This window comes from Aulostomus chinensis, chromosome 7 (assembly GCF_037954235.1).
Source record: "Aulostomus chinensis isolate RoL2024-O1b breed Wild chromosome 7, RoL_Achi_v1.0, whole genome shotgun sequence".
Taxonomy (NCBI): domain Eukaryota; kingdom Metazoa; phylum Chordata; class Actinopteri; order Syngnathiformes; family Aulostomidae; genus Aulostomus; species Aulostomus chinensis.
The window spans coordinates 30,750,913-30,769,130 of NC_141326.1; the positions used below are offsets into that span (position 1 = coordinate 30,750,913).

At 48.3% G+C, this 18,218-nt stretch overlaps 3 protein-coding genes and 3 non-coding genes across 11 annotated transcripts; 5 read left to right on the forward strand and 1 right to left on the reverse strand.

The window, feature by feature from the left end:
- Positions 1-1,535: 1,535 nt before the first annotated feature.
- Positions 1,536-4,497, reverse strand: commd9 (COMM domain containing 9). 2 transcript variants are annotated; one of them, XM_086209946.1, is made up of 6 exons: positions 4,254-4,497; positions 3,160-3,276; positions 2,790-2,929; positions 2,550-2,584; positions 2,317-2,420; positions 1,536-1,922 (listed from the first exon to the last, which is right to left on the reverse strand). In XM_086209946.1, the coding sequence occupies exons 1-6, from the start codon at positions 4,287-4,289 to the stop codon at positions 1,785-1,787; spliced, it is 570 nt and encodes a 189-aa protein (XP_086066072.1). In that variant the 5' UTR covers positions 4,290-4,497; the 3' UTR covers positions 1,536-1,784. The 2 variants fall into 2 exon arrangements, with proteins under 2 accessions (XP_086066072.1, XP_086066071.1); XM_086209945.1 differs by lacking the exon at positions 4,254-4,497 and adding an exon at positions 3,818-4,139.
- sh3gl3b (SH3-domain GRB2-like 3b) lies at positions 2,693-12,913 on the forward strand. Of its 5 annotated transcripts, none has more exons than XM_086209941.1 (11): positions 2,693-4,485; positions 6,247-6,379; positions 6,501-6,573; positions 7,059-7,202; positions 7,479-7,612; positions 8,185-8,343; positions 8,812-8,915; positions 9,435-9,553; positions 9,633-9,686; positions 9,804-9,930; positions 12,297-12,911. In XM_086209941.1, exons 2-11 carry the CDS (start codon positions 6,350-6,352, stop codon positions 12,457-12,459), a joined length of 1,107 nt encoding a protein of 368 aa, XP_086066067.1. In that variant the 5' UTR covers positions 2,693-4,485; positions 6,247-6,349; the 3' UTR covers positions 12,460-12,911. The 5 variants fall into 5 exon arrangements, with proteins under 5 accessions (XP_086066067.1, XP_086066066.1, XP_086066069.1 ...); XM_086209940.1 differs by having other exon boundaries at positions 6,311-6,379; positions 12,297-12,909; XM_086209943.1 differs by lacking the exon at positions 12,297-12,911 and adding an exon at positions 10,244-11,592 and having other exon boundaries at positions 2,695-4,485; positions 6,311-6,379.
- On the forward strand, positions 12,515-17,806 carry LOC147259511 (small ribosomal subunit protein eS17). Its single transcript, XM_086207970.1, has 6 exons — positions 12,515-12,528; positions 12,856-12,946; positions 13,759-13,910; positions 14,385-14,490; positions 16,629-16,694; positions 17,682-17,806. The coding sequence occupies exons 1-6, from the start codon at positions 12,515-12,517 to the stop codon at positions 17,757-17,759; spliced, it is 507 nt and encodes a 168-aa protein (XP_086064096.1). The 3' UTR covers positions 17,760-17,806.
- LOC147259512 (small nucleolar RNA SNORA71) lies at positions 13,962-14,087 on the forward strand. Its single transcript, XR_015117342.1, has one exon. It is a non-coding gene; the product is annotated as a small nucleolar RNA SNORA71 (small nucleolar RNA).
- On the forward strand, positions 16,260-16,386 carry LOC147259513 (small nucleolar RNA SNORA71). The gene has a single exon (XR_015117330.1). It is a non-coding gene; the product is annotated as a small nucleolar RNA SNORA71 (small nucleolar RNA).
- On the forward strand, positions 17,495-17,621 carry LOC147259514 (small nucleolar RNA SNORA71). The gene has a single exon (XR_015117354.1). It is a non-coding gene; the product is annotated as a small nucleolar RNA SNORA71 (small nucleolar RNA).
- Positions 17,807-18,218: the final 412 nt, after the last annotated feature.

Here is an 18,218-nt window from a genome sequence, read left to right on the forward strand (position 1 = left end):
AGGTGAAATCACATGGTCTGTAGCGACTCATCATGTAATGACAGCTCGTCCTGTAACGACAGCTCGTCATGTAACAACATTTCGTCATGTAACAACAGCTCGTCATGTAACAGCTCGTCATGTAACAGCTCGTCATGTAACAGCTCGTCATGTAACAACAGCTCATCCTGTAACGACAGCTCGTCATGTAACGACAGCTCATCATGCAACAACAGCTCATCAAGTAAAAACAGCTCATCATGTAATGACGGCTGATCCTGACAAAAAGTGACCTTAGAGCTTTAATTACATGACGAGCTGTTGTTACATGACGAGCTATTATTTCATGACGAGCTGTTGTTACATGACGAGCTATTTTAACATGACGAGCTGTTGTTACAGGATGAGCTGTTGTTACATGACGAGGCTATTTTAACATGACGAGCTGTTGTTACAGGATGAGCTGTTGTTACATGACGAGGCTATTTTAACATGATGAGCTGTTGTTACAGGATGAGCTGTTTTTACATGACGAGCTATTATTTCATGACGAGCTGTTGTTACATGATGAGCTGTTACATGACGAGCTATTTTAACATGATGAGCTGTTGTTATAGGATGAGCTATTTTAACATGATGAGCTGTTGTTACATGACGAGCTATTATTTCATGACGAGCTGTTGTTACATGACGAGCTATTATTTCATGACAAGCTGTTGTTACAGGATGAGCTGTTACATGACGAGCTGTTGTTACATGACGAGCTATTATTTCATGACAAGCTGTTGTTACAGGATGAGCTGTTGTTACATGACGAGCTGTTGTTACATGACGAGCTGTTGTTACATGACGAGCTGTTGTTACATGACGAGCTGTTGTTACATGACGAGCTATTATAACAGGATGAGCTGTTGTTACATGACGAGCTGTTGTTACATGACGAGCTATTATAACAGGATGAGCTGTTGTTACATGACGAGCTGTTGTTACATGACGAGCTATTATAACAGGATGAGCTGTTGTTACATGACGAGCTATTTTAACATGATGAGCTGTTGTTACATGACGAGCTGTTGTTACATGACGAGCTATTATTTCATGACGAGCTGTTGTTACATGATGAGCTGTTACATGACGAGCTATTTTAACATGATGAGCTGTTGTTATAGGATGAGCTATTTTAACATGATGAGCTGTTGTTACATGACGAGCTGTTGTTACATGACGAGCTATTATTTCATGACAAGCTGTTGTTACAGGATGAGCTGTTGTTACATGACGAGCTGTTGTTACATGACGAGCTATTATAACATGACGAGCTGTTGTTACATGACGAGCTGTTGTTACATGACGAGCTGTTGTTACATGACGAGCTGTTGTTACATGACGAGCTATTATAACATGACGAGCTGTTGTTACATGACGAGCTGTTGTTACATGACGAGCTATTATAACAGGATGAGCTGTTGTTACATGACGAGCTGTTGTTACATGACGAGCTGTTGTTACATGACGAGCTGTTGTTACATGACGAGCTGTTGTTACATGACGAGCTGTTATTTCATGATGAACTTTTATTACATTTAAGTTATTACATTAGGAGCGACTACATTGTCACATGGTCCAGAGCAGGAATGGGGCGGAGCACAGGTCTTGACTATAGATAAATAACTTCAGCATCTTTCTTAAAAAGTCACTTTTTCTCTCCGAAGGAATGAGACGACAAAAATCATGGCTCCAGAAGCTTCTCTCAGAGCTGTGAGCTGTGATTTCATTTTCTGAGCCAGGTCTGGGGCTCCGAGTCTTCATTTCCCAGCCACCATGGACAGCTGGTCCCGGATGCGTCCCAGTCCATCCAGGATGGTGTCCAGAGACTCTCTGCTCAGCTCCACTGTTGCCGAGGATACCACCTCACCACCTGCTGAAGGACACGCCTCCTCCATCTGCAAACAAGATGGAAAAGGATGTGACATCATGAGACATTTCAAGCATTTAAAACACAGAAAAATCACTGATCATCATCACTGATGTGACCTGAACATTTCAGTTTAAAAACATTTGAATCTTTCCTTAAAGAAATATTCAAATGTTAATTTTCATCAGGTTATTCTGTCTTTGATTAATCTTATCTAATCACTAATTTCCCCGATTTAACCGAAGTCTGAAGATCCTGATGGTGAAAAGTTGATGAATGAGGAAGAAAATCCAGAGGTGACGAACTTAACAGAAGAAAACTAAATGGATCCCTCTGGGGGTCCAGTCCACGAGGACACTCCTGTGATGGAGGGAGTCACATGACCTCTACAGATGGAGGTCAGGGGTCAAGTTGACACCAACCTTGAAGTGTACCAGGCAGGTGGGGACGCACATCCGACTGACTGAGTCTGAGCCTGTCACCATGTCAACCCTCCAGTCCAAGTCCTTCAGCTGAGGGAGGGAGACTGCTCGTGCACGTGCGCGCACACACACACACACACACACACACACACACACACACCCCCCAATGGTGATGGGTTAACATGCAGCAGCGTCACATTAAAATCACAAATGTGACGAAGGATCTGACTCACTCTGATTACTGAGAGCTTCGCTTTTCCACGTGGTGCTGAAAGTCACCCAGGCACATTGGTTATCAGCCAATTCACACACACACACACACACACACACACACACAGAGTTGGAGAAGTCTGTCTGCCCAAGTGGATGCTAACACTAATTCTTTTTCACAGAGATTCTGAGTTCCTAAGAATCGGACAGAAAGACGGACTGAAAACCCAAAAACCTAACAGCTGAGGAGGAAGAGGAGCCACCTGTTCTCCAGCAGAATCTTGGTCAGCAGGTTCTTCAGGTTAGGGTGGAACGACTCGGGGAAGAGTTGGAGGATCTGATCTGGAAAGCTGAGGTTGTGGAAGACAACGTGATGAGAGAGAACGTGGAGGGACTGGACCAGCTGGAGGGGAGACACACACATACACACACAACTTTGACAAAGATCATCACGATGTGGCAAGTTGGCATGTTTCTGTCTGTCCAACAGCCCAAAGACCAAAGACTCTCTATTTTCTGTCATACAGAACAAAAATCCTGATATTTGAGAGTCTGAAACCTCAATCAATCATAAAAACAGGCCGTTTTCCTCCTACTGACTCAGTGATTTGTCATGGAGGGTTTCGTGGTTACCTGAGCAGCCTGAGCTGCTGGGATGCTCAGGGCGGCGGCGGTGGTCTCCGTTAGCCGGCGACTGGGGCCACGGTGGCTCTGGAGACAAACGTCCTTCACTGTGTCTTTAGAGGGAGCCTGAGGACGCAGGGACGGCCAGATGTTAGAGCTCCTCTCCCTCCTTCAGACTCACCGTGATCCATGCTGTCAGTAGTAGTTACAGCACGTACTGGGACAAAAGAAACTGTTGGCACTTTTAATGTGAGAAAAATGTGAAAACTTCTTCCACTGTGGTTTTAGGTTGTTGGTCTAAGTCGGATTTGTCAGAAATGATGGAGAATGAGATGAAGTATTATCGGAGAGAAAAACTGCCTCGGGCTCTTTGTGTCCTAATGGGATTCTAGAATAGAATGAAAGCTACAATGTACGACATTTAACACACTTAAAATAATTACATTTTAGATCAGGTAAAAACAACGACACCGAGTTAATCAAACACCTACAACTGGTCAAAAATGTTTTACCAAATAAAATCATCCTGTCTTTAATGCTAACTGCTAGCATGCTAATGACAACTCGAACAAACAGCGAGATTTCCGGTTTACTCAAACGCTCACACAACTGATGAAGTGAACATGAATAGGAAAGAACACAAGTGAACGGTTGTAAAGAAGAAGACCTTCAGCAGAAGCTGCATGTGGTTGAAGTGTTCGCTGGACACCGCGGCCGCCATGTTCGCATGTGACGTCGGGTATTGAGTCATGTGACAAGACGATTTCTCCCTCTCGTACTCTATTTCTAGGCGTTTACGATGATACTAACAAATATAACAAATATTCGATTCGGATTGGAAGTCCGCATGACCGGAAGTCATAAAGAGAGCCGACGACAAGGAGTCAGTCGTTTTTATGAGAAGAGTCAGAAAGAGCAGAAGAGAAACAAATATCCTCAATCTTCTCTCTTCCGGTCAACTGTCGCCATCTGACCCACAACAAGCCAATCGTCTTCATAAATACAGAGTGGAACCTGAAGGCATCATGTGAGGCGGGAGACATCCGGGACACACGCAGTAAATCTGCACTTAAAAATCACTACGAGTCAAAAGCGTCACATACACCAGCCGCCTCAGTACCGTCAAACCAGGAGATCATCTGGGTCCCAGCGGCGGGGAGCCGAAGCTGTCACCGGCGGGGCGGTGCGGGGGACTCCCTGCTGGGGAAGTAGCGCTGAGCGAAGGATGGAGCTCGGCGGGACCCGGAGGCAGCCGCTGCCGGGGAGAGAGTCCACTCGACCGCGTGAACCATGTCGGTGTCCGGAGTGAAGAAGCAGATGCACAAAGCGAGTCAGGTAGGGGGGGCACTGCGACACAGGCCCGATGATGATGACGACGATGTTGATGATGTCATCGTGATCATGAGGACAACATTGAGACTTGGACACTAACATGCGCTCCCACCTGATGACATCACGTCCAGAGATCCTCAGGTTATCACGATGATAATAATAAAAATTATAATATCAATGGTAACAATAACAATAATATTGACAATGATACTAACTAAGGATCATGATAATAATTACAAAAACATAATAGGGTCTAAAACTAATAACAGTGACAATCAGCTAAAGTTTTGTTTTTGATTCCATTTATTCCACGTCATTCACTTGATTTCTTTAAAAACTTGAGTCATGAGTTGGAGAGGTGCTACCAGGGAGTCATGGTTTCACCAGGGAGTCATGGTTTCACCAGAGAGTCATGGTTTCACCAGGGATTCATGGTTTCACCAGGGAGTCATGGTTTCACCAGGGAGTCATGGTTTCACCAGAGAGTCATGGTTTCACCAGGGAGTCATGGTTTCACCAGGGAGTCATGGTTTCACCAGAGAGTCATGGTTTCACCAGGGAGTCATGGTTTCACCAGAGAGTCATGGTTTCACCAGGGATTCATGGTTTCACCAGAGAGTCATGGTTTCACCAGGGAGTCATGGTTTCACCAGAGAGTCATGGTTTCACCAGGGATTCATGGTTTCACCAGGGAGTCATGGTTTCACCAGAGAGTCATGGTTTCACCAGAGTCATGGTTTCACCAGGGAGTCATGGTTTCACCAGGGAGTCATGGTTTCACCAGGGAGTCATGGTTTCACCAGAGAGTCATGGTTTCACCAGGGATTCATGGTTTCACCAGGGAGTCATGGTTTCACCAGAGAGTCATGGTTTCACCAGGGAGTCATGGTTTCACCAGAGAGTCATGGTTTCACCAGGGAGTCATGGTTTCACCAGAGTCATGGTTTCACCAGGGAGTCATGGTTTCACCAGGGAGTCATGGTTTCACCAGGGAGTCATGGTTTCACCAGAGAGTCATGGTTTCACCAGGGAGTCATGGTTTCACCAGAGAGTCATGGTTTCACCAGGGAGTCATGGTTTCACCAGAGAGTCATGGTTTCACCAGGGATTCATGGTTTCACCAGAGAGTCATGGTTTCACCAGGGAGTCATGGTTTGACCAGAGAGTCATGGTTTGACCAGGGAGTCATGGTTTCACCAGGGAGTCATGGTTTCACGAGAGAGTCATGGTTTCACCAGGGATTCATGGTTTCACCAGGGAGTCATGGTTTCACCAGGGAGTCATGGTTTCACCAGAGAGTCATGGTTTCACCAGAGAGTCATGGTTTCACCAGGGAGTCATGGTTTCACCAGAGAGTCATGGTTTCACCAGAGAGTCATGGTTTCACCAGGGAGTCATGGTTTCACCAGAGAGTCATGGTTTCACCAGGGAGTCATGGTTTCACCAGAGAGTCATGGTTTCACCAGGGAGTCATGGTTTCACCAGGGAGTCATGGTTTCACCAGAGAGTCATGGTTTCACCAGAGAGTCATCCAACAAATATCAAGGATGAAGTGTTTACAAGAATAAAACTATGTTTTGTCAGGTCACAGTGACCTTAACCTTTGACCTTTGACTTCTAAAATCAAAATAAGTTCACCTTTGAGTCCAAGTGAAGTTTGGTATGAAAACCGGATTATTTCCCCGGCGGCGTACGTGCCTGAGGTATCAGGTTTACATGAAAGGGGGGCTACCTTACACCAGTATCATGTCTCGACACTTGCAGGGTTCTGTAGTGACCTGCCGGGTTCTCAGTGTTCTCATCATAACCCCACTTTTACTGACTTCAGCTGCTGAACGAGCGGCTGTTGGGAGCCGAAGGAACCAAGATGGATGACGACTTCCTAAAGATGGAGAAGGTAAGAGTGTGAACAGCTGCGCGCACACTCACACTCACACTCACACACACACACACACACACTCACACCTCTGCTGGAACTCCGAACTGACCAGAAACAACGTGTTCTTGTCCGGTACCAGAGCATCACTGTCATCACCAGTCTGTTGGCGGAGCTGCTGACCAGAACCACCGAGTTCCTGCAGCCAAACCCAGGTACGGCTGGGCCCGGCCCGCCACAGCACCCACAGTGGCACTGCTTTCATCACACAGCGGCTTCTAAAGGAGAGAGACGTGAGGCTGCCGTAGAACCTGGAGCCGCCTCCATGGAGGCCAGGACTCTGGAGTCTGCAGTCACCCTAAGATAAAGATGCTGAGTGGATTTAGAGAATGTGTGAACCTGGGAACCTGAAAGCTCAGACTGGTGCTGCCCTGTGGTGCTGACATCACTTCCTGTATGTGATGTAGCTGTGGTTCAGGTGAAGACAAGACAGTCGTTCTGTTTGTTACCTCAGACTTGCTGCCTCTAACCGCTAGGTGGCGTCATGACCTAAATTCAGTTTGTTGATGTCATTTCCTGTTGCTAGCATGAATAAAACCACAGTCAGAGTTGCTCATGGTGAGACAAGAACTAAGAGCATCCGTGCTGGTAGCTGCTGCTAGCTTGTGCACAGGAAGTGACTGTGTTTGTGTTTTCACAGCTTACAGGGCTAGACTGAGCATGCTCAACAACGTGTCCAGGATCCGGGGCCAGGCCAGACCGTTGGGCTACCCGCAGACAGAGAGCATGCTGGGACGGTGTATGAAGCACTACAGCCAGCAGCTGGGGGCCGCGTCTGAGTTTGGTACAATGATGATGTGTTATGAACTTAGTGCAGTGTCTGTTGTGTGAGGGGGTGGGGCCACGGGTTGTGCGACATCATAAAACCTTCCTGACAATCTCTGACTTGACCTGTCCAGGTTTGAGGTGATCAGATGGGAAAGTGTCTGAGAAAACACAGCCAGTCGGACTTGCTTTCATAGACCCCCAGTACACAAAGAGACCCTGCAAACACTCACCTGAAGTGACTCGCGTTTGGTCGGCGGAGGGATTCACCCTTGTTCTCCGCCCCTGTGTTCAGGTGGTGCTCTGGATGGCACTGGTGAGGCTCTGCAGCAGGTTTCTCAGGCCAGAGATGCTCTGGATTTCAACATCAAGCGCACCTTCATCGACCCCCTGCAGGAGCTCCAGAGCACACAGCTGAAGGAGATCAGGGTGAGACGGAGGTCAGGTTCAGTGGGATGAAGTACCGCCACACTGCTGATGCCGCAGAGGGAAAACACTGAATCACAACACCGCTTGCTCAACGTTCAGGACCCCAAAACAGAGGACGGACAGCTGTCAGTTAAACGTTTCTGTTTCGAGCAAACGAGCAAAATTATTCAGGGATCCAGAAGAAATCAGACAAAACAAAGTTCAAACTGAATGTCAGTTGATTTTTGTGCGTGATGAAACTCAAGTAAAGACCAAACGAAACATAACGCCCTTCAGAATTTTAAAAGCCCTCAGCTCGTTGTCATGGCAACAGAACTGACAGATCACTATGCTTCTTCCACAACGGCCATCATGATTGCCATGGTTACCAGACAGTCATGATGACTCAGACAAAGGCAAAAATCTGCAGCTTCCTCACGTTAGTCAACCTGTGTGTGTAGCTGGAGGTTCACTTCCTGTTTGGTCTGAACAAAAATCAAAAACTGTTCAAATCTGAGACCAGAGAACCGACACTTGACCCAAATGCCAGAGGTGTGGGCTGCTTCTTATCTTTGCTCTGATTGGTTCCTCAGCACCAGCTGAAGAAGCTCAACGGTCGCCGGCTGGACTTTGACTACCTGAGGAGACGGAGAGCTAAAGTCCCGGTGGAGGACGTCCACAAGGCCTGGGACAAGTTCACCAGTTCCAAGGAGCTGGTAGAGAGGAGCATGTTGCTCCTGCTGCAGGACGACGTGAGTCAGAGGAGACAAATCAGAAATGAATGATACCAAAAAGTAGAAACGATAAGATGTGGAAATACTTTGAGGGCCGGCGTGGCTCAGCGGTAGAGAGGCCGTTCAGCAACCACAAGGTCGCTGGTTCGATCCCCACTTCCCCTGGTGTCCGAGTGTCCTTGAGCAAGACACTGAACCCCTGATTGGTCCTGATGGCCCTGAGATGAACTGGTGACCCGTCCAGGGTGAACCCCGCCTCTCACCCAATGTCAGCTGGGATAGGCTCCACCCCCACCCTTAACAGGATAAGAGGGAGAGCATGGATGGATGGATGATTGAAGGGAGGAGGATGGATGGATGGAGGATGATGCTGTGATAGAAGGTGAAGTGATTGGCCAAATGCGTTTATGTGATGTCACCTGCTTCATGTATTTGTACTTTGATACTTTGTCATGAAGGTTGTTTGGTCCATGTCCCCTCCTGCAGGTCCATCAGCTCCGTCCTCTGGCTGCTCTGGTCGCTGCCCTGCTGCAGTTCCACCAGCACGCCCACCGTGTCCTGCTGGGTCTCCATGGCAACCTGCAGGCTAGGTGAGCATATGTGTCTTAAGTCTCTATAACATTCCTGCATGTTATCAGATGTACAGAGTTTCTTCACAATGAGTTTTTGTGACCCAAAATGTGTTCCAACAAAGACGTAGACATGAATACGCAGGAGGCCATTTTGGTGTCACAATGTTGTAATAACATGCCTGATCATCCAATTAGCACTTGCTAATGTTTAGCCATTAGCCTTTTAACACGTTATGGCAGGCCATTACACTGATGAACCCGTGCTAACTGTTAGCTGTGACGCACCTGGAGTACTGTGTGGCCTGATGTAGCTTTTCAAGATGGTGGACTTGCAAGTTGCATATTTGAGGAGGAGCTGAACTCATCAAAGAACTAAAGGCCCCAGCAGGCGGTCTGTCCCGTGATGCTCTGCTGATGGCTTCAGAAAAAGTCCTAGCACTTGTTTGAGAACCACTGATACGAATGAAGACGTGGGAACATTCATGAGTGGCAGTACACCTTGAAGGGTTGTAGGTTCACATTGTGATCTGTCAACAGGTTGACTGCTGCCAGTCATAAACCTGAACAGCGGTTCCGGCCCAGAAAAGTCAGAGCTGAACTCAACAGCGCTGTCAGAACCCACCGGCCGCCCTCGGTCACGCCCTCACCACCATCAGGTAACTGCTCCTCAAACACCGTATTAATGGCACGTTTCTCTGGAATGAAACAGGTGATCATGTCTTTGTTCATGTGAAGGTGGGTCGTCTATGGAGCAGCGGCCCCACCCAGACAGCCCCGTCTCCGCCTACGGTAGGAAAACACTGACATTACCATCAAATATAGCGACAGTGTTGTTGACAGCTACTTTATAGCAGAACTAATGCTGACAAACTCCTTGTGCTCGTACACATGCGTCTCGGCGAGCAGATGGCGAGCCGGTCCTGGGTCGGCCCTGTTGCCGGGCCATGTACTCCTTCCATCCGAGCCATGAGGGTGAGCTGCGCTTCAGCCAGGGAGACCTCATCTTCCTCACCAACCAGGTCGACACCAACTGGTATGAAGGCACGTTGGGCGACCAATCAGGATTGCTCCCCGCCAGCTACGTTGATGTGCTGGTGCCTCTGCCGTTGCCCTGACAACAACGTGTGAAGGAGCCCACGCTAACCTACAATGTCAGAGTGCTGATGCTTTGAATGTGTGTGTGACTGATAACATGCAACTTTTCTGCTTCTACTTTGCACTTCTTCACTCGTCACTCAGAAAGGAAAGCCTGATGCGCCTGACGTGACCGTACGCATCACAACATGGAAAAAACAGACAGAACCTCAGAAAAGATTCACTGATATTACATTTCTACTCTGGAACAGACACATCGCTGCTCTAACAACCGCCTGGCTAGGAAATGTGGACGCCACGTCTCCACTGTACGTGCTGGACATGCAGGGATCAGGGGGTGGAGCCAGGCCTCAAGAATGTTTGGAGACAGTATCAACATATTCAAACTGTCGGAAGCAACGTTGACACCAAAGACTCATTGACTGTGTAGCGTGGTCCTACACTGCTACCGCCACAAGGGATGAGACTGGCTGGCTTGACCTTCGGTGACCCTTCATGGCGTGTAAACATGTACACGGTCTTTGGGTGAAGGTGATGACAGAATATTTGAGCAGAAGACAGTCACTACTATTATATTAATGTGATGCTTCCCCCTAGTGGTGTGCAGGACTTCATGCACTGACGTGGAGATGGTAAATATCAGTAGAAGTGCTGCTAGCATGTCTGACAGCATCATGACCTCTGCAGCAGCGTCCTTGTAGCGACTTCTTCTTTATTTGATTGACTGATGTCATTGGGCCAGAATGAGCAAGAACGCTAATTTCAAACACAGAAAATAAGAAATCGTAGCAAATACAAAGGTATCCAGTAAGAACACCGAATAAAAGTCTGACAGAAAAGGACAGAATTCATAACGCGGAAGTTCGATTAACAGCAGTCACGCCTCTTTAGCCATTAGCCTTGCTAGCTTGCATCTGGTAGTAACAGTGAAGACGTGTCACTGCTGCAAACTTTGAACACAATCTCAAAGTGCAGTCAATGAACTTCATCTGAGGCTGTCTCCCAGGAAACAGTCATCGTTTGCTGCGAATCAAACAGAAAAATGCAAAAAAATTACATTTCCTTTCTTTAAGACATCAAATGTGAGTGCTGTGGAGGAGAGTTTTCAGCATCGCTGCTGCGAAATGATTGATGCAGCCGATCCTCAGAGGACATGAGGAGGTCTTCATGGAGGCAACAAACTCACTTTGGAGCTTCGCCGCTGATTGAAGTGTATCTTGAGTATTAAATGCTTTGATGTGACACTCTGGTTTTCCATCCATCCCTCCATCCATCATCCATCCCTCCATGTTCTCCCTCTTCTCCTGTTGAGGGTGGTGGGGGTGGAGCCTATCCCAGCAGCCTTCCCCCTGGACAGGTCACCAGTTCATGGCAGGGCCAACACATAGAGACAGACAACCATTGGCTCTCCCAGCCACGCCTACGGTCAATTTAGAGTCTGGATTAACCTGGTCCCCTCTTGATGTCTTTGGACTGTGGAGGAAGCTGGAGTACCAGAGAGAACCCAGCAGGAACAGGGAGAACATGGAGACTCACCCAGAAAGACCCCGTGCTGCAGCCGGGGCTCCACCCACAACCTTCTTGATGGGGGCCACAGGGAGGACCACTGCTCCACCCACAACCTTCTTGCTGGGGGGGGGGGGGGGGCACAGGGAGTACCACTAATAAATAATCAGGCTGAGAAAGTCTGACTTCTCATGAATTTTCCAGCTCTGTTTCTGCACCTCAATACATCGACATGATGAAGGTTGTCTGGCATGAAGAGCATCATGGGAAAAATGACACGCCAACAACTCAGGGAAGCTGCACGTGATCAGTGCAATTATGAAAAATACTTTAAAAATCACAGCGGAGTTCAGGTTTCACGGTGCCGACTGATGCTAATGAAGTATTCAGTCACATATCTATTGCGTTGGTAATCATACAAATAGTGGCAGGATTCAGATATTTTCCATGGAATTACAGGAACAGGTACAATGGTGTGTTTTCAGTTGAGTTTTAAGAGACTTTCAGGAAAATAATCTGATTAAATGCTATTTTTCTAATGCGTATTGAGGCACAAAATGCTGAATAAGCAAGAATAAAGGGGGCTAATGTGGCCCCTCAGACATTTGGACAATCTTCTACGTCCTGGATTTGGCCCTGTGTCATGAATACACGACTATTGGAGGTTAACCCAAATAGTACTCTCTGTTCTTGTATTTGTATTTAGAAGTTAATTCCACTTCAAATCATTTTTTCTATTTGTGTCTCAGTAGATTTGAAGCTTTATTTCACCAAAATGTTACATCTCTTATGTTCAAGGTCACTGGCCGTCACCTCCCCCCCGCAATCCATCTTCAACACGCTGCCTCAGGAAAGCACAGGAGATCAGAGATCCCTGCCGTCTGGCAGACGCTTCCACAGCATCCGCACACGGACGACCAGATCAGAAACACTTTCTTCCCCACAGCCACCAGACGACTAAACCAGAAGCTCATTTTGTTTGCTCTGCACAGTCTGCACTCTCAGATATTGCACACATGTACATATACTTGTACACACACACACACACACACACACATATATATATATATATATATATATATATATTGCCACCACATTTGTACATAATCACTGCTGTACATAATACCATGCTTCTCTAAGCTATTTATATATCAGGACATTACCTTATTTTTTTAATTTTCTGTTTTATTCTATTCATTTTTCTTTCCTTTTTCTCATGTTACTTACTTGGAGTTTTCTGCCTGCCTTGTTCTAAGCATTTCATTGCACGCTGTCAATATTGTGCATATGACAATAAAGAATTTTGAATCTCGAAATGTTCTTCTCGGTTGTTGTAGTTGCAGCCTCCGACCGTTAGGGGTCGCAGCACTGGTGCACTCGTGCCCTCCGTCGATTTATACTTCCACCGGAAGTCTGCGCGTCCTCTTCTACCAGGCCGATCCAACATGGTGGGTATTTTCTGCATTTCCAGCTAGACTATCTCACCAAATCCTTGCGTTTTCATGGTTTTATCTCCCCGGTTGTTACGTCTACGTTGGCCAGGGAGTTTGTCAGAGACGATCACGGCGATATTGCCGGTCGATGATGCCAGCGGAGAGTTAAATCAGCGGCACCGCGGAGGAGAGACGCCGCAAATGGAGGCAGCGGGTGACGCTCCTGACCAGCTGAATGAGTCCGAGTCCTTGTTCGACTCCATCTGTTTAACTTCAGATCCAAAGCGGAATGTTTATACTGGCCGACGTGTTTGAATTCAGGCCGTTTTACCGGATATTAGCTTTGCTAGCTTGCCTATAGCTGTAGCAGCTTCGCTGGGGGAGCTGCTCACCAACGCCGACTACAGTGAACCGTTTTTGGTTTTCCATCCCCCCAGAGGGTCGGGCAGGTGCCACTAACTCCACACTGCAGTCGAGTGAGGGAATGTTGCCGAACACCTAACCGGAAAGCACTTTCAGACCCGCTGATAGGCGGTGATTGACTGCCGAGCCGGGGCTCAGGGAGCTCCTGCGTGTGTTCCCGACGTGCCTTCTCTCACCTGCCTCGCTCGTCTCAGCAGCAGGAGGCAGTCACCCTCCCGACTCCAGATTCGATTTGGTTTAGTGAGGACATGCCAGCATTAGACCAAAGCCCCCCACTGCAGCCTTTGTCTCATAGTGAAACTCTGGGAGGGAGTGTAAGGTGAAGTCTCACGTGACCAACCATGCACCTGAACCACTGAGCATGTGCCAGGGTCGTTCCAACAGGTTGTGATTTGTGTCCGCAGGGACGAGTCAGGACCAAGACGGTGAAGAAGGCCGCCAGGGTCATCATCGAGAAATACTACACCCGACTGGGAAATGACTTCCACACCAACAAGCGGGTGTGCGAGGAAATCGCCATCATCCCCAGCAAGAAGCTCCGAAACAAGATAGCTGGGTGAGTCAGTCAGCAGGTGGAGGAGGACGCTCTGGGCCCTCGTGCTCGCCACCCTGTATCGAAAGTGATCGTGGTGTGCGTGTCGCCAGGTCATTGATAGTACAGGAAAATGAAGCTGCGAGCCTTTCCCGTGTTTGATGGGTCTCTGTTCCTGTTGAACCCTGGCGCTCTCAGACACCTGAACCATGTACAGACTCCGCCCTGATTCTGCTTTGAGGATCCAGATTAAGAACATGGCGAGGAGACGCTGACTCACTGTCGTCAGCGTCCTGATCAAGTTGCGTGTAAAATAGAAGGCGGTTGTCAGACATCAGCAGGTGGCATGTAGACCCAGCATGCTGGTCGCAATGATGCCTGTTGCCATGGATACCGCTAGGCATCTCTAACAAACATCAACTCCATCATTATGCAATGGTTCAGTGCTGTAATTACGGGGTCACTGTGATGTCACTGCGCGCGTGTGTGTAATTGCAGGTATGTGACACATCTGATGAAGAGGATCCAGAGGGGTCCGGTCAGAGGCATCTCCATCAAACTGCAGGAGGAGGAGAGGGAGAGGAGGGACAACTACGTCCCGGAGGTCAGTCTCCGTTAGCTTCAAGCTAAATATACATGGCCGGCTCTTCCTGCATTCTGGAGTCACCAAGAAGTGATGGGGGGAGGGGAAAAAACATCTTTGAGCTCAAGACTCCTATTAGTGAGTACTTGAAAGACAGAATACTCTTGCTGGGTGAAGTATTACTAGATGAACGCACGTTGCTTCATCATGTCTGCACTGAGGGTGTCAGATCTGATACCCAGCTGAGCGGTTTGCTTAACTCTGTCTCTGCTGCTGTCATAATAACAATAGATGTTTGTTTATTGTGTTGGAGGCGGGGCTCTGATAATTAACCATCTGTTCCCGCCGTGGAAACTAAACCGTTAGCTGTTAGCCGAGTATAGATACAACCTCCCACTGTCCTGCTGGAGGCGCCAGTGTTGCAAGGACCTCCGAATGCTTGTGCATGTGTCAAAAAATGGGGTTTGATTGGGAATTATTTGGTAAGCAAAGACCAATCCAGATGCTTTCACTGGTGGCAGCCATCTTTGTCCCCTGCTCACGTAGCCAAAGACAACATTGCTTCCTCTGGGTCTGGAGATGCATCATATTGCTTGAAAGAGAGCGCCTGGAAGGTCGCTGCAGTGCCCTCAGCACTTCAGCAGCTGGTACAAAATATTGCACTGGGAATCTTTAATGACAGATGGCGTCATGTGGGCGCCGTCTGGACACCAGTGGAACACATCTGTTTCATATTGACCATATCGATGCCATGAGACGCAGGACCACAGACAACAAGTGACAAGAAGAATTTGAACAGAGGAGGCTGATGAATGTAGGACCCTAGAATTTCCGCCATCGCAGAATTGGGTAATAAAAACATATAAACAATAAATGCACTTTTGCGCTACTATGGACTTTTCCCTAATTAGGTCTAAATTCTTGCTTGTGTTGTACGTCGCTTTGGACAAAAGCGTCTGCTAAGTGAAATTGGAGAATTGTAGAATAAAAAAAAATTTAATGCAGAATATTACGGAAATGCTGTTTTCACGAGACAGAGGAACAAAAACCTGGGGAATTGTTCCCGGGGGTCGCTAATCAGTGTGACACAACCCCTGCCCCCCGTCGCTTTCCAAACAAAATGCAAACATGGCGCTCCCCCCGTCTGCTAAAAAGCTACGCAATACGATGCTCACCCTAAATCCAGAGCTGAGCAGCACCTGGTGACCTCTACGTGTCAGGTGACCTGTTACTTTGTACATTTTGTCAACACTCTGTTGACTGGAAGGGGAAAAATACGTGATGACCTCCTGTTGTCCAAAAGTCATAAGAAACAACGAAAAGCATCGCGCTGACGCTCGCCAGCAGAGCACCATGATGATGATGATGATGATGATGATGATGATGCAGCAATACAGTGTTGAGGAAAGGGCGGTGTTGTTGGCTCAATCAATGTGAGGTCATTTCTGTTTAATTAGTGTGTATTTTATTCATAAACATTCTTTAAACGCACTGTTGTGTGGTAAAATATCAGTAAAAGGTAAAAAATGGAATTCCATAAATTAAAATGGACTTGGAGCCGTCAGGGTGGCAGCAGTGGTCACTGGGTGACCTCGCTGGTCATCAATCCCACGCCCTCCTGTAACCCTCGGCGCCGATTAGATGAAAAAAGAGTTGGGTAACCGTCTCAGCCCCTGGTGGGCGGTGCGGGGACGGTACCCAGCCCACGCTTCTAGGAGACCCTTACTTGGGACCATGGTGTACCGGGGTCATTGTAGGCCGCGTGAACATGATCAGTGACATGTTCTCCATCCTGTATCGAAAGTGACGGTGGCGTGTGTGTCGCCAGGGTCATTGATAGTACAGGAAGACGAAGCTGCGAGCCTTTCCCGTGTCTGCAGGAGAACCGTTCCTGTCAGACCCTGGCGCTCTCACACACTCCCGCCTCGCCCGTGGAGGGAGCAGCACATCAATCAGCCTCTGTTGTTGTTGAGTGGACTTTGGCCGCCACGCTTGAATCTAAAGAGCCGTGGGTGTGAAGAACGAGACAGAATCGTCTCTGATGCACAGTTCCTTCGTCGTTATGCTCGTGTTGGTGATCAAGTTCTCAATTTAGAACCTGCAAGTGCACGTGTTTTTCCTGCTGGGAAACCCTTCTGATCAGAGTCTCTTCTGCCCAGGTGTCGGCTCTGGACCAGGAGCTGATCGAAGTGGATCCTGACACCAAGGAGATGCTGAAGCTGCTGGTGAGTCCTCGTCCTCTCCTCAGGCGTGAAACAGGAAGTAGCAGAGTTGTTGAACGTGGCTGGAGTGTCGTCGTAGTCAAGACACAGCAAACTGAACGATGCATGAAATTAGAAATCTGAAGGAAAGCAACTGAGAGGAGGACCGCTCAACCCTCAACGTCTTGACTGATGGCAGCGAATGTGTTAACTGGAATGTTCAGCCGATGACATCAGACCAGGGTTCCCTTTCAGGAGGAAGAGCTCGTTGACATAGAAGCCCTGGAATCTGTCGGGACCGTTAGACCCGATCAGATATTCCGTCACTTCCTAATGAGCGTTTGATGGAGCTTCAATCTCGATGATGTCTGAGGGACGACCGAGAATCTGGAAAAGCAACAGTGGTTGTTTACTTCTGAGGCCCGGCGGGCCCCTGATGACCGGCGCCGGTGACTGAACCAACACCTGTAGCTCCATGTCGGCCCTCGTGTCCTGGGGCGATGGTATTGCGTACTTCCATGTATTTAAGCACCGGGGTGGGGGGGCGAGGTTTTTAGTGGAGAGGCGTTATCAGTGAGGAGGCGTCCCTCAGGGTTAGCAACTCACTTGAGTGATCTCACTGGTATCAGCTGCTCTGAAACCTAAACCCAGAGCTGAGGTTTTGTTCACCTGAGTTCTGAAACGGATCCAGCAAGTCCTCGTGGTCATGAGCCAGGCACGTGAGATGCTGCATCACCAGGACGCCGGTCGCCAGCTGCTCGTTTGTCCTTCCACCCTCAACATCACCGTCTTTGTTTGATCCAACTGCAGAAACGTCATGTCAGCCCTGTATCGAAAGTGACGGTGGCGTGTGTGTCGCCAGGGTCATTGATAGTACAGGAAGACGAAGCTGCGAGCCTTTCCCGTGTCTGCAGGAGAACCGTTCCTGTCAGACCCTGGCGCTCTCAAACAGACCCTGTGCTGCCTCTGAAATGGCGTCTGGTTCTAATTGTGGTGTGTTCTGGTCCTCAGGACTTCGGCAGCTTGTCCAACCTGCAGGTGACGCAGCCCACCGTCGGCATGAACTTCAAACAGCCCCGAGGAGTCTAGCCGCCTGTAACCTTTCTTCTAATAAAACCTTCTGGGACAAAACACCAGCTCACGTCTGTTATTGCCAGTTGGAGCCCCTAGAACTTCACTGGTGGTGATGGTCCCTGACTGGGATTGGGGGGTTCTAGTCTGTACTCACCGGTGGTGATCCGGTCTGAGCAGAGCTGCTTTCACAAGTCTTCATGGCGATTGTATGTTGCTGAGTAGGAAGCGTGACCTCTACGACCTCCAGGCTGAACCCATTAATGACAACTTTTTCATGTTGAGGATTAATTTGTTCCCATTGGTCTAGAGTCAGGAAGTTGATCGCGTCCGTATGAAGGAGATCTACACCTCCACCTTGTTATGGATTCGAATCAAAGCACTTGGTTTAGCTGCTTGGAGCCTGAGACTCACTCAGAGCAGCGCTCTTCCTGCTCACTGGTGGACGCGTGTCACCCCGTCTTACCTATAGGGGGC